The following is a 15,923-nucleotide window of genomic DNA, read 5'->3' as shown; positions in this document are numbered from 1 at the left end:
CATGACAGCAATCTTTGACTTCTGCCCAAAGTATGTGTAAAGTTGCAGGAGGAGACACACGGAGCCAAATTTCCTTGTCCCAAAATGTCTGGAATGAATGTGGGGATTGGCAAAATTGAGGCTGTGGGACTGTAAATTTGAATTTTCCCCTCAAAACGAGCCCCACACATAGGCAGGAAAAGGTTCAGGATGGGTTCAGATTGTGACATCCTGCAACATCGGAGTTGTCACTGACATGCCACAAGAAATTTGTATTTAATGTCTTACAGTATTTTCATCAGGTCGGGCAGGCTTTGAAAGTCTTTGGGAAACCCACTAGGCAAGAGAGTTCAGGAACATGCTGAGGAGTCAGGAATATTTGGTAGGCAAGTTTAAAATGGTTTGCCAACTTCAATATCATTATTAGATGCTGTCTTCTATATTAGATGGGTTTTTATTACAGTGATTGATTTTAGAACTCTGTCCTGAAAAAGTAAGATGACCTTTATCGCAAACATCATTGCACAAGTGTGAGCTGCAGTAAATAAATTTTCCCATTGGAAACAGTGGTATTGTGTGTTCAAAACTGTATACAACAACGCGTGGAACCTCCCAACACGATCTGAGCAGGGGTTTCAATGTCCAGAGTGCATTAACTTAGGGTAAAAAAAAACCAACCACCTGCTTCACTCCTTTGATTGACAGGCTACCTCCTTTGAAATGGGAAAAATGTTCTTTTAGTTTCAATAGGCTCCATTGTCTGGAGCTATAATGTTTAATGACAGTTGAGCTCATTATGAATACTTGCCTGAGTTTCGAAAGCAAATGAAGCACCTAGTTCAGCAGGTGGTTGTTCACACAGTTGTTCAGGTGACTGGGAGCATGGTTTGTCTGACAGTTTTAGGAACTTACAATAAAATTGTCTGTCATTGTTGTGGCTGAATTGATCTTGGTTTGCTTTCGCAAATTAATGACCACTTAAGGGATTTAACGTTTTTCAATGGAACTGAAAGGGTTTCTCTGTGCAGTATGAATGGCTGCATGTTTGACTGACAGTTTTATTATAAGAGCTTTAATTTTTAAAAATCCATTTGAAAGATTTTACATTATTAATACATGTAGCCTGAAGTTTATAGAGTGGATAATGGGTGAGTGGCTATGGAGAATACATGGGGGCATGGAGGGAACACAGGGCGGGATTTTCCGGCCCCGCTCACCTCAAGACCGGAAATCCTACTCGAATCAACGGACCTTTGCATGGTCCTGTCCCGCCCGCTACGATTCCGATGGCAGGCAGGATGGGAAAATTTGCCCGTACGTGGTGTGTGAGAAGCAACATGAGGCAGAATCGGATTAGCGAGGGGTGAGGGCTCAGGGCATAAGAATGATGTGGAGACTAGGCTGATACCTCAAAAAACTAGAACAGGCCTTCCAACCAGCCCGCCTCCGCATCTGTATGTCTCTGTTGCAGCTATGGGCTTACCAAGTGAGGTGGCAGACCCTGTCTTTGCCCATCCACATTTCTGGGAGACAAAATTATGACAGGAATGCAGAGAGATGGATGGGCTCAGGTTGGCGAAGTCGGGAACTAACCTGACTCCTGTTTCTCAAACATGAGTCGAAAATCCAGCCCACTGACTTCCCCAGGTCAGTGTTGGGGCCCCTAATAATTTGAGATTGAGGCCTAATTCAAAAACCACTGGTGATCTGCAGGTGTCATCAAATGAGCATCATACTGCAGCTGGTCAACTGTAGGGAGCAACTGTGCAACAGAGCAACTGTGCTTACCCCAGTCCAACGCCGGCATCTCCACATCATAACTGTAGGGAGGGCAGGAAATTGGCTGCATGTGAAAAATGGGCAGCTACAAATTTAAAATCTGACCCAGGGCAGCTAATTGGTGACTACTTTTCATTATTTACACAAACATATTAATTACTTAAGTACACTCACCTTCTTACAGCTCACTGGTTGGCATTCTGCAACGTAGCACTGCACCTCACCATTACTGCAGACACACTTTGAACACTTGACCAGGTTCCAGTCTTCACCATCCCTGTACATTCTTCCCTCAAATACGCATGACTCTATTCATAAAGGCAATTGATACAAACAAATGAACAACGTGAAAAACAATGTGTGAAATTTGCTGTGGCCCTATCATTTTGCCTGCACTTGAACACATTTCCATCTGAAAGGAATTAAAACCAGACTTCCATTTAAATAACATTTTATTTGCTTAGGACATCCCAATGGAGCTTCACAGTCAATTAATTAAATGGTTGCTGGTGTGATGCACATAAATTCAGAAACTAATTTTCACACAGCGAGGTCCCACAAACAACAGATGAGTTGAATGGCCAATTAATTTGTATTCCATGGTGTTTAGAAATAAATGCCTGCTACGAGAGTTGGTGAACCTCCCTGTTCTTTAAATTGTACCATGGGATCTTTTATATCCATCTAAACAGGGCTTCTGTTTATCATCACATCCAAGAGGCGGTACTTTGAACTATATGGCATTCCCTCAGTGCCAGTCTAGATTACATGCTTAAATTCCGAGTAAGCTTTCAATTGGCAACACCTAACTCTGTGGCAAGAGTGCTATGCAGGCAGACAAGCTGCCCCTTAAAGCACACAAAGAAAATATCACAAAGAAGATCTCAAGTTTTCTACTCTTTTGATAACTTTTGCTGCATAAGCCTTCACATATCATAAGACTTCACTTTTACACATGAATTAAGAACGAAATAAAGTGAAACAATGTGACAACATGGCTCAGACATGATGGGCCAAATGGCCTACTTCTGTCCTGTAAATTTTCATAGTTTCTATGTGACAGTTAACTGACAACATCAGAAACACAAAAACCTGTTGTTTTACCTCCAGTCTTGACACATTTTGGACAGCAGTCTCCATCTGGGGTATACGTTACTTCCCCTCTCCCACAGGAAATGGGGGGACAATATTTTGAGCCACATTCAACTTTATTGTTGATGCAGGAACACACACCACACTTTGAGGTTGTCCACTCTGTCTCATGCTGCCAAAAAAAAAAGCAGAAATCAGGAGTCACCATTAAATCTAAATTACAATAAATATCTGCACTGAAAACTTTTATCCTCATTCGGGGCTGGGATTCTCCGGTGCCATTCAAAGCAAATGGAGTTTTGGCTGGAATGCCAAATTCTCCATTCTCACTTGCAGCAAGGTGGCCACGAACAAGTTTAGAGAATCCCACTCCTGGTATCCATTAATTTGAAATCACACTTGCTGACGTTTGTACATTTAACTTCCGAGTTCCTGTTGACTTTGTGTTATTCTATTACAGTGGAGATCTCAGGTATCCATACTCCAGCAATTGACTCTTCTATCATCATTTTGATACTTTTATGGATTTTGATATCAAAGTCTTTTTTAAAAACAATTTAAAGTCCAAAACAATGATTTACACTCAATGTTATACACGTCAACATTACAGCTTTGAAATGCTTACAATGCCACAACGTTATGTTATGAGAGTGATTGTAAAGAATACGTGTTTTAAAAATGACAACAAATGAATCAAAAAGTAAATAAGGGGAACACATGTTGCAGATCAGTTTTTTCTATTCATTGGTGGGATGGCCACGTCACCCGCTGCACCAGCATTTCTTGTCCATTCCAAATTGCCCTTGAACAGAATGACTTGCTAAGCCACTCCAGAGGGCATTTAATGTTGATCTGGAGTCACATGTAGGCCAGACCAGGTAAGGAAGACACATTAGTGAACGAGATGGATTTTTACGACCGTGGTTTCATTGTCATCATTCGACTTTTAATTCAAATTTCACCATCTGGCGTGGGATTTGAACCCAGATCTCCAGAGCAATATTGCCCTAAGTCTCGGGATTACTAGTCCAGTGATAATACTACTGTTCCACTGCCTCCCCTAATAAATAATTAAATGTCAAGGAATTACAATATTCTATAATTCCTTATTGGGATTTGCATGTTGCAATACACCCATCAGCAACATTCACTTTATTATCTATGTTATCTGTTCTGTTTACCATATGGTTTCTGTTTTACTGAGATTGCATGTGTATGTGAGATAGGGCTTCTTTTTATCAAACAAAACAGAAAAATCTGTAAATGATCAGCAGGTCTGTACTGATGGAATGCTGCACTGTCAGGGAAGTAGCCTTTTGGAAAAAAACTATTTTCCAGCATTTTCTCTTCTGGTTTCAGCCTTCTGGATAAGATGGTAAACAAGATCTCTTCAATCTCTCAGGTAGGTATAAAAGATAACATGGCATGATTTCATAGAAGGGTGGGGGGGAGGTGGTTGTTCTTCCTTGTGTCCAGAAGAATAATTATGCTTGACCAATATCACTGAAACAGATTTTTCTGATCATTATCTCATTGCTGTTTGTGGAATCTTTTGAGTGGACAAACTTGCTTCTGTGTTTCCTACATTTAAAAATGAATGCACTTCAAAAATAGTTAATTGGCTGCAAAACACTTTGAGGCATCCTGAAAGGATAAAAAGTGCTGCAAAAATGCAAATATTTCTTTAATTTTTACTCCACTGAAATAAAGTGACTGAAAAGGGGTATTGCAAATCCACAAGAATCTTCATATGGCTCCCCGACATCATTCACAGGCATAAGAACAGATTCCACATGTATTGCAACACAACCCAGCTCAATCTCCCCACTGCAACAGTTATCAACATTCAGTCTTGACAAACAAAATCCTTCAGCTTTGGGTCCTCCCACCATCAATTCCAACTCCCTCATCGAACATCAGATTGATTGCAAACTCGATAAACTATTTGATCCTGAGCTGAGTTCCTGACCACATAATCTCTCCTTTAAAAGATTCTACCTCTTCAATTTTCTGTCCCGGTGTCTGCCTTAATCTAAATGATGCTGAAACCCTCAGCCAGTCATCCTCTTGTCATCTCCAGATTGGATTATTTCAATGCTCTCTTGATTAGCCCTCCAGCCTTCACACTCCATAAAGATCAGTATTCTACTGCCCATATCTTAATATGCAACAAATTATGCTCATCTATCATCTTGCAATGTCTCAAATGTAAAAGTCTCTATATGACTACAAGTTACTGTTATTGGTGAATGTTATGACAATGGTTTACCAATATGAAAAGAGTCACTTACAGTTATAAAGGGAATCTTGAGACATTGCAGTATTTTTACATGAAAGCTGACACGGTTAAAGGGTAAAAACGGTATTTAAGATCAGGGATGGTTATGATAAAGAGCAACAGATCATTTCCACTTGTTGGCAAAATGTTATGAGCAGGCACAAATGCAATATTAAATATGCAAATGTTAACATTAAGTGCACATTTTAAATGTGTTCTTCTGTTCACCTTGATGCTTGCTTTACCATGAACACAACTGTAAATGCGAGGCTGCTTACCCCATGAACCTGTCCCTCATATTCACAGACATTATGGGTTCTCAAGGCACATTCAGGGCAGCAATCATTTGGACTTATTTTGAAAACTTCACCCTTATAATGAGAAGAACAAAGCATGAGTTGTAAAATATAATACATACATCTAAGATAGAATGCAGCTCCAAGAATATTTTTTACAATTAAAAGGCAATAGTTGTTTAACATTAATGGTATCTTCAGCAACAACTTTTAAGTTACTCCTTTTATGAAGATATATATAAATTATAAACTACTTATAAATTACTGCTTTTATTGCATATTCTAGATAAATTTGCTGTTGCTAATAATCTAAGAATATGGCATGCAGAGCAATATGTTTTCTAATATTTTCACCAGGATTTCAGCAAAACATAATGCCAGCCATGTAAACGCATGTCAATCAAGTGTTAAATTACATATCCTTTCCACCCAAAAGTGGATTGTGTCAACAGAGAACTGTTGAGCATCTTACCAGAAGGATCTTACACTGATGGTTACAGGTCAACCATCGGTGGTGCACATTGTGTGGCCAGTTTGAGGCAATAAATTACAAAACCTGCAATATACAACATTGAAGGAAATTGGCTCAAGCACAATTTTTTTGACCTCCTTGTAGTGGTTTGACACCAATATATCAAATCAATCTGAGGACAGCAATGAAAATCTGCTCTGTCGTTTTCTAAAATGTTAAGTCACTTGACACCAATTCAGGAAGGAGGCAGAACAAGAACACAACACTGTCATTTAAAGGACTGCACACCACTGAAGGGCTGAATGTGTTCTTAACTGGAGAAGTGAAATGACTCCTACAGCGGAGGGAAAAGGTGAGCATTTAATTTATCCGAGGCTGATGTGGAAGTGCTTGAGTCTCAAATTAGACAATAAAATGATGCCACTGTTGGAGACCCAGCGAGCAAGTCATCACGAGTAGTGTAGAAGGAGATAATGACAGCTGTGAGTGGAACTTCAATAATTCCAAGGAACCCTTTATAGTGTCAGATGAAGTTTAACTCACAAAGCTAGTACAGTAAGAATGTTGCTAGATAAATAACAGCACAGCTTCAAGAATAACAGATACTCTCTGGCACAATAGTCAACCAGTGCCTTTTCCCTTTAGGGTATGATAATGGCACCATGTTCCTTTTCTCAGCAACAAAGTCACCGGACAGCACTCATGTCATTCTCTCACATTCCAGCACACTCGGCCCTTGCTCCCTTTCACCTATCATGACGACCACCTATTTCCAAAACCCTGACTGATTGTGATTACAGGATCTGGGATCTGCAGCAAACAATTAAATGCAGGAATGCCAGAAACTATTGAAGCACAGAGAGAAAGTGCACAGGTCCAACATTAAAATCACATGAAGGAGAAACAACTGCAGCCATTGGCTTCACCTCTAGTCAGGCAGTTGGGAATGGGGATAGTGCATACCTTTATTTATTTCACATTTCTGTGCATGTTTCAATCTTCCACCACCTGCTATATAGTTGATGATTAAAATAGAATGTGGCTTTAGTGGAACAACGTTACCAGTCCTGTCTTTTCCTCCAGAGAATGCAAGCCAGGAAACAACCATTGAAAAGCAAAATATTGTAGTCTTCTCCATGCAGCATTCTCAATTACTCAAGGGTCATTCAACCACAACTAATGCCACGATTTTAATTTGGGGCAAGGCAGGGAGGCAGGTCCCAAGTCTATCTCAGCTGGAACAGGGATCAAGTCCTGTGCTGTCGACATTATTCTGAACCACACGTTATCTATCTAACCAACTGAGCTAATCAGCCCCTGTACTTTTCTCTATCTCTCGCACGTTATTGACCATTTGCACACCCTAGGCTAGATTTAATGGCAGCGGTGGTGACTCCATCCAATGGCCAGAAAGACGTTTCCGGAAGCCTCAACAAAATTCATGCCCATCAGGTAATTAACTATTTGGCATTGGGGCTTCCATCCCTTTAAGTGTGAAGGTTCCACCTTCAAAAGCTGCCAGCCAATCAGGTGGCCAGCAATTCTTTAGTCCTAAAAGCAGTGTCACATCTGGTACTGCAGCAAGCCCAGACCAGCAATATGGAGAAAAGCTGGCAACCAAGGTTAAGTGGGTCAGGCTCACCAGGACCAATCAGGCAGGCCAGTGTTTTGCAACACGCATCTGCGATGTCAGATCCTCAAGATAGCAGCTGGAAGGAGTGTCAGACTATAGCAGGAAATGCTTGTGAACACAAAATGTGTGCACATCAACAAAGTGAATATTTCTATAAATAGTTGCAATTAAATCAATGAAATATTTGATGGAAAGACACTTGGAAAGGTGCTTGGTTCTCTTGTAAGAAAATGGGGAACTGATAATATGCCAATTTTGTGGCTAAGAATGAGGATGTCGTGGTTAGCTGTGAGGAACAAGGGTTTTATTCTGACCACTGGGAGATTATTGAGAAGTTGCAGCTCTTTGATGGGCTGAGACTTCCAGATAAAAATGAATCTGGTTCTCTCTGTCACTGAACTAGATTATCAGCATTACCATTATTGGGCTCTCTGACATTTCCAGCGTATTTACGATCAGAACATTCCGACTTGTAAAAATAGGAAGCACAAAACATACTGGCACAAATTGTCAGACAGCACTAAGTGCATCCAAAAAAGCACCCCAACAGTTTGCTCAATTCGTAACCGTATCTGTATGCGTGCTTCATTATATGGCTTTTCTTCAATACTAGAGACCTTATAAGTAAGGCACCATAGGCAATCATCATGAGTATCCCTCGTCACCCAACAGCCAGGCTCTTGAAATAGCGCTGAGACACTAGACTGACATAGTATAGAAGCATCACAACAGCTTCCAGCGTGCTGTGAATTCACATGAAAGAAGCTTTGTCTGTCATTACAGGTGGTCTGCACACTTAGAGGTTCATATAAATAAGAGAATTTTGGGCCACAATGTCAAATTGGTGCAATTAATAACTTCCACAACTCCAGAGAGCCCGTAATTTCAAAAGTTTGTTTTGTCCTTTAAATTATTTCCCCAACTTCTGTTGTAGTAATGTTTACAAATCTGGATGTCTCTATTGTCTAGATCAATATCCAGTTCATTATTGTACACAGAGAACAGAAATCTGTGCAACATTATTATCTAGTTTTAACCATTCTGAACTGTTAGTGAGGTATGCAAGATAGAAACTGATATGGAAGGGGCCATCTGGAATAGTACATGAAGATAAACAGTGAGATTGCAAATGGACACGGTTCAGACGAATAAAAGGTAAACTTGTGGGCAGTATGAGGGGTTTCTTCTTCATTGAGACTGAGCAACACTTGGAATAAGCTGCAGGCAGAGTAATGCAAGAAATAAACCACAAGATTGTTTAAGAAATAATCAGATTTAGTCATGGGGGATTGTGTCTAGAAACACATGAGGCAGGCGAAAGACATGCTTATATCCAAGCATCATCTGTTTTTGTAGCTGACCTTTCCTGGAACAGATTGCTAGCCTGAAGTCAGAAGCTATAGCTTCAGGGGCGCCACTCCTCATCAAGCATAGCTGATCAGGAGACTCTCCTACTCATATTGCTTGCCATTGGTGTATTGGAAGAGTTTGCAGGTTGACAATCAACCAGTTTGGCCGAATTATGAATGCACCTTCAGTGGCCGAAATTTCCTAGCATGGGTTTCAAACTTGGATCTTCTGGCTCAGAGGCAAGAACACCACCCACATTGCCACAAGACCTGTGGTATTGTTTTGGATCGATAAATTAAGATGGTCCAAATGGTCGGGATCTTATGATATAAAATAGGAAGTGCTCAGGCAGCTCCTTGTTATCTTTGCATTTTCACAAGAAAAATAAAATGTATATCTGTCAACTATGCCTTATTCTCAATACCACACATGAAGACCTCAATTTTATATTTTTCAAGTGCGTGGGTGGTGACACATTGTTTCTCATTTCGCCTCAAGGCACTGTTTCAGTTCACTTGGTTGGCAGCTTTGCTCTGCTGAATAAACATTAGTTTCTTGCCAGCATGGATTTTCACTTTCGTACAGGAAATTCCATGCAGGTGATTGAACGGCAAGGCACAAGCACTGCATTTGTTTAATCCATGTTGAACAAGCAGTTCCAATTGAAAAATAATTTTGTGACCATTGCCACAACCTTGTCTCGTGTGGAATAACCATGACTGGCAAGATTCTGTTGCGGATTTTTATCCGCTATCCTGCTCAAAATTGAGGTCAAAATGCTAGTTTTCCTTCCAGGTGACAATGGCAATTTGCATAGGGCCCGAGTCAGAAGAAGCTCCCCTCATCTGTAAACATGGTGTCCGACAGAGTGAGTGGTGATCGGAAGGTGGGGTGTGCGCAGTGAGGCTGGGAGAGGAGATGGTGAGGGGTGGGGGTAAGGCCATTCCAAAACTGAGAAATTCTTTAGCTCCTTCCTGCCTATCATCCAGGGATTTGGACACCACAGAAAAACCTACCTTATACATTAGCTTTAAGTTGAAAGAATGGCCTACCTAGGGTCTTGGCCTGGATCTTCAACTGGGCTCCCCTTAATCTACCCTGATAGGTCAATCTTCAGCACCAGTAACCCAACTGGCTTCCTATGCAGCTCACTGGCAGCAGACTGCACATCCATTTTGTCCAGCTGGTGTCCAGGATGTAACTAAAAGACCACTGGCACCCAAAGTTCTGGTAACAAGGTGACCCTGCCATGACCTCAGATAATTGGTTACGTTAAGAATAGAGATCAATGGCTCCTGCTCAACTTTCCTTCGGAGTGCAAATTTTCAGATCTCAAAAGACATAAATGATTGTAAATGAAACACAATTATTCAGGTACACTGTACATTTTCAATAATGTGACGCATGATCTAATAAACCTGCAAAACACAGTCCACGAACTAACATCTTCAAACTAGATTCGCATTACTCACCTTCCATGTCAAAGTTATTAACAATACATAACTATATAATTACCTTCTGAAAATCACACTGAGGATTCTGACACTGGGTAACCGTGCAGAGGACAATATCACTGTGGCAGCTGCAATCTTGGCAAGAGTCTGGCTTCCAAACAGTATTATTCTGTAGAAAAGGGCAGAAAAGATATACATTTAAGACATGTCAATATTCCCAGATTTAATTTTGCAGTTTTGACTACTTTGTGGATTTAGATTTCATCAAGCTCACCACACTCTACACATTTGACAGTCAGCATTTTGGGAACCAGTCCATACGTGGACAAAGAGGATCAAGCAATTCTCTCATGAACACCACTACTGCCCGACTGCTTATGTGGTTTGAAGTGATTCCAATCTCTGCAGATTGTCAGCAGACATTCTTGAAAAACAGTAATTCCCACCAAGTAGTCATGGTCATTTCAGATGCTCAGAGAAACAAGAGAGCGCAAAGGCAAGGTGGAAGAGGAATGAGAAGGGTAATGGGAATCGGAGGGGCAAAGTCAAAAGAGAGAACCTAGAAATGACTCCATTGGAATGACGTGGGGAAAGTCAGAAAGAACTATTTAAAAGGAGAAAGTGAAAGGCAAAATAGGAGCAGCAATATGGGAAGGAAAATGGAAGAGTGAGGGGAATTGAAAACAATCGGGGACCAAAATGATTTACGAGATTGGGAAGACGGTGTAAAAGATAAAAAATTACATTTGGTGAGACTAGGGAAGGAGCATGAATGTTCTATAAATTTGATGGTGTAAATCTACAGGATTTTGGGTATTCGTTGGGCTGATTATTGCAACCAGTACACAGCAAATGTCAGTGGTTAAAAATAATGCAAGTATAATCCTGAGATGGACGGAAAACAATCACAAGATGTGATGTTGAGACAATGACTGGTGTGCCCTCATTTAAAGCACTGCATGCATTTCTAGTCACTTTATTACAAGGTGGACATTATGATTCTGGAAACAATGCACAAAAGAGCTACACATCTGACACTTGGCATTACACACACTCGATTCTACTAATCGCCCACTATAACTTCCACAGAAACCCCAGAGAAGCGCCACCTACACAGCTTCTTCAAGGTCTGCAATAAAGTTACAGCAGCTGATTGGAACATCCCCTGCGGAAATTCCAGCTAAAGAAACGATGCAAGACTGAAAAGCAATCTTACTGTGGTAGTCAAGATCCTTAAGAATAATACTGTCAAAACTTCTAATTTCTGGATCCATAGGTTTTAGGAATAATTATTTTAGTTTGATGTGGGAAGATACTGAACCAACTGAGTGATGCATTGACTTTTAAAACCAAGCTACAAATGTGCAGTAGCCCACCTACTGCAAACACAAGCCACAAACACAAATTGCTGACATAAATTGCCGAGGTGGGTGCGGCCAATCAGAAGGTTGTAATTCAGCGTTGCTGAGCCAATGGGGGACAAAGAAGGGTTAGGGTTAAGGTTAAGGTTAAGGTTAGGGTTACCAAAAAAATATCTGTATATAAGGCTCGACTTTTCAGAGCAAGCTCTCTCACCTTTTTGAATGTAGTTATCTTGTTTGAAGCAATAAAATTCGATCCGAACTTACTGCTGGACTTTGTCTCTTATTGGAAATATGAGACCCAACAGTTGACGATTGAAGTTTTAAATATAAGATAATGGAAGCACTTGGGTTCCGGAGGCTGGTAAACAAACTTAAAGTAATTGCAAAAAAGGATGGCCTGTTTTTGTTTAACAAGGTAAGAGTTTTAACAACACCAGGTTAAAGTCCAACAGGTTTATTTGGCAGCAAATGCCATTAGCTTTCGGAGCGCTGCTCCTTCGTCAGATGGAGTGGAAATCTGCTCTCAAACAGGTCGCAGAGACACAAAATTAAGTTACAGAATACTGATTAGAATGCGAATCTCTACAGCCAACCAGGTCTTAAAGATACAGACAATGTGAGTGGAGGGAGCATTAAGCACAGGTTAAAGAGATGTGTATTGTCTCCAGACAGGACAGCCAGTGAGATTCTGCAAGTCCAGGAGGCAAGCTGTGGGGGTGACTGATAGCGTGACATAAACCCAACATCCTGGTTTAGGCCATCCTCATGTGTGCGGAACTTGGCTATCAGTTTCTGCTCAGTGACTCTGCACTGTCGTGTGTCATAAAGGCCGCCTTGGAGAACGCTTACCCGACAATCAGAGGCCAAATGCCCGTGACCACTGAAGTGCTCCCCCACAGGAAGAGAACAGTCTTGCCTGGTGATTGTCGAGCGGTGTTCATTCATCCGTTGTCGTAGCGTCTGCATGGTTTCCCCAATGTACCATGCCTCGGCACATCCTTTCCTGCAGCGTATCAGGTGGACAACGTTGGCCGAGTTGCAAGAATAGGTACTGTGTACCTGGTAGATGGTGTTCTCACGTGAGATGATGGCATCTGTGTTGATGATCCGGCACGTCTTGCAGAGGTTGCTGTGGCAGGGTTGTGTGGTGTCGTGGTCACTGTTCTCCTGAAAGCTGGGTAGTTTGCTGCGGACAATGGTCTGTTTGAGGTTGTGCGGTTGTTTGAAGGCAAGAAGTGGGGGTGTGGGGATGGCCTTGGCGAGATGTTCGTCTTCATCAATGACATGTTGAAGGCTCCGGAGGAGATGCCGTAGCTTCTCCGCTCTCGGGAAGTACTGGACAACGAAGGGTACTCTGTCCACCGAGTCCCGTGTTTGTCTTCTGAGGAGGTCGGTGCGGTTTTTCGCGGTGGCGCGTCGGAACTGTCGATCGATGAGTCGAGCGCCATATCCTGTTCTTATGAGGGCATCGTTCAGCGTCTGGAGGTGTCTGTTGCGATCCTCCTCATTCGAGCAGATACTGTGTATACGGAGGGCTTGTCCGTAGGGGATGGCTTCTTTAACGTGTTTAGGGTGGAAGCTGGAGAAGTGGAGCATCGTGAGGTTATCCGTGGGTTTGCGGTACAGTGAGGTGACCGTCCTTGATGGAGATGCGTGTGTCCAAGAATGCAACCGATTCCGGAGAGTAGTCCATGGTGAGTCTGATGGTGGGATGGAACTTGTTGATGTCATCATATAGTTGTTTCAGTGATTGTTCATCATGAGTCCAAAGGAAGAAAATGTCATCGATGTATCGAGTGTATAGCATCGGTTGAAGGTCCTGTGCAGTGAAGAAGTCTTGTTCGAACCTGTGCATGAAGATGTTGGCATATTGAGGTGCGAATTTTGTTTAACAAGGTCAGAGTTGGAAGTGGTAAAACAGTGAACAATGAGTGAGCACTTTCTGAGACTTGTGGAGATGGCAAAATAAACACAGTTGTTATTTGTATGGTTTCCCACTACAAGGGCAAGTTTGGGAATATGAGATAATGAGTTTGAATTTCTATCTGGGACATTCTAGCGGTACCATGTTGCTATGGAGATAAATTGCTGGGAGCTGTTTTTCTTGGTTTGGGGTTTAATCGAGCTGTTTTCTCATAGGCAGTTGCAGTTGGAAACTGGTAGCAGCTTTGAAAAGAAGAGAGAGAAATCTGCCAGGTGCTGTAGACAAGAAGCAATGGACAATGATAAATCAGGATGTTTTCTGATTTTGGAGTCACTGGGCAAGAATGCAGTGATGCCTATATCTGAGCTGAGGTGTCCACAATCATGAGGTACTTAAGGAGAGTTGGAAGTTCACCTAACTTGATGCTCATGGAAACACCTCAAGAAATATCATATTTCGGGGAATAATGAGAACACGGAAGAGAATCAAAGTGAATTCCTAAGTAATGTACCACACCATGGTTTGGTCCCAGGAAAAGTGAAAGAGTCCTCAACATTCTGTAAAGCATAGGGTAACTATAGGGTGGAAATAAAAGTAGAACACAAAGTGGTCTGTCGAGATTTTTGGGTTTAAAATCTAAGGGCTCGATTTTACCATCAAGTTGCACCTGTTTTTGGGCGTGGAAAATTGGTAAAATAGGGGGTGAGGCGAGTAGTCACGATCCGCACTTGCCTCCGTGCCAGTTCCCCCTTTGCCAAGGCCCGAAAATGGCTGCATGCATTTAAATTGACTTAATGGGCTGGAAGTCTTATCTAATGGGCTTAAAAACTTTACCAGCACTTCCCCCTTTGCCACCGTGTTTGCCCATCCAGAATCGGCGCGAAACAGACATGCCCCATCTGCTGCCACTCTGCCTGAGATTGGGGGGGAGAGGGGGAAGAGGGCTCCGCTGCCACTCTGCCTGAGATCGGTGGGGGGAAGGGAGGGGAGGGGCCTGTGATCAGTCTGGGTAGCGGGGAGTGGGGGCATAAGAGGGCCAGTAATGTTGTGGGGGTGGGGCAATGTGTGGGGGTCAGGGGGAGGCATTATCCGGCCCAAGAGGGATGTAGCAGAGGAGCAACATTCTATCACTTTTTTTCTGGCCATGCGCAGGTGGAGGCGCCGATTGGAGCTGCAGGGTTTCGGGTTCATTAAGCCCCACCTACAGGCTTGTGCAGCGCGATTCGGACTCGCTGATATTTTTGCAGGCAGAGTGCGTATGGGGGTGCCGGAGAACGGGTCTGAAAGTCGGATCTGAAACACTCCTAGTTTCAAAACTGCCTTGCACTTAGAACCAAAATGGTAAAATAGGACCCAAAGAGTCTACAAAGGGATTTTAGATAGCTGAAGTGAAAAATTTGGCAGATGAAGTAATGTACTTTGGCAGGGAGAATAGAAAAGTAGCATATTATTTGAATGGAGAAAATGTTTATAAAATATATTAAGTCAGTACAACTTGCTTTGTTGAACTTCTGTAGAGTAAAAATTTTGTTTGAAACATAGGAACATAGGAGTTAGGAGCGAGAGTAGGCAATTCAGCTATTCAAGCCCGCTCCGTCATTCTATATGATCATGGTTGATCTCCATTTTATCCGAACTCCACTTCCCAATAGCCCTTTATCCCGTTTTTGAACAAACTTTATCTATCTCTTTCTTGTATCCATTGGTTGGTTCTACAACCACTGCACTCTGGGGGTGAGTTCCATAGATTCACAACCCTTTGTGAGAAGTAGCTTCTACTTAACTCTGTCTTGAACCTCCCCGCCTTACTCTACAATATGACCTCTTGTCCTAGACTGTTCTGGAAGGGGGAACATTTGGTTCACATTTACTTTATCAATCCCGTTGCCCGTTGCCCTTTTATTATTCGAGCCAAAATTGATAACCTCGCATTTATTCACATTAAGCTCCATCTGCCAGATTCTGGCCTATTCCCCTAGCCTGTCAATATTCATTTGTAAATTTTTATCTCATCACAGCCTGCTTTCCCATCTATTTTCATGTTATCAGCAAATTTTGCTATGTTACACTCTGTCCCTGCTTTTAAATCATTGATATGGATTGTAAATAGTTGTGGTCTGAGAACTGAACCATGTGGGACCCCACTAGTTACAAATCGCCAACTGGAGAAGGACCCATTTATCCCAACCCTCTGCTTTCTATCAATCAGCCAATCCTCACTCCGAGCCACTATTCTACCCCCAACCCCTTGTGGTCTAACCTTCTGGATCAGTCTCTTGTGTGGCATCTTATCAAATGCCTT

General features: G+C 42.1%; 1 protein-coding gene across 1 annotated transcript in view; it reads right to left on the bottom strand.

Moving 5' to 3' along the window:
- The window catches only part of fras1 (Fraser extracellular matrix complex subunit 1), a 469,072-nt gene that overhangs the window by 297,562 nt on the left and 155,587 nt on the right, over positions 1-15,923 (bottom strand). Inside the window, exons 3-6 of the mRNA XM_078235603.1 lie at positions 10,395-10,502; positions 5,407-5,499; positions 2,863-3,022; positions 1,933-2,066 (exon numbers count right to left, since the gene is read on the bottom strand). Of these exons, the coding sequence (XP_078091729.1) occupies positions 1,933-2,066; positions 2,863-3,022; positions 5,407-5,499; positions 10,395-10,502 (495 nt within the window). The remainder of the gene's footprint in view (positions 1-1,932; positions 2,067-2,862; positions 3,023-5,406; positions 5,500-10,394; positions 10,503-15,923) is intronic.

Source organism: Mustelus asterias, chromosome 1, assembly GCF_964213995.1.
Source record: "Mustelus asterias chromosome 1, sMusAst1.hap1.1, whole genome shotgun sequence".
Classification (NCBI taxonomy): domain Eukaryota; kingdom Metazoa; phylum Chordata; class Chondrichthyes; order Carcharhiniformes; family Triakidae; genus Mustelus; species Mustelus asterias.
The sequence above is the reverse complement of the archived record's forward strand: the minus strand, read 5'-3'. Positions and strand labels throughout refer to the sequence as shown.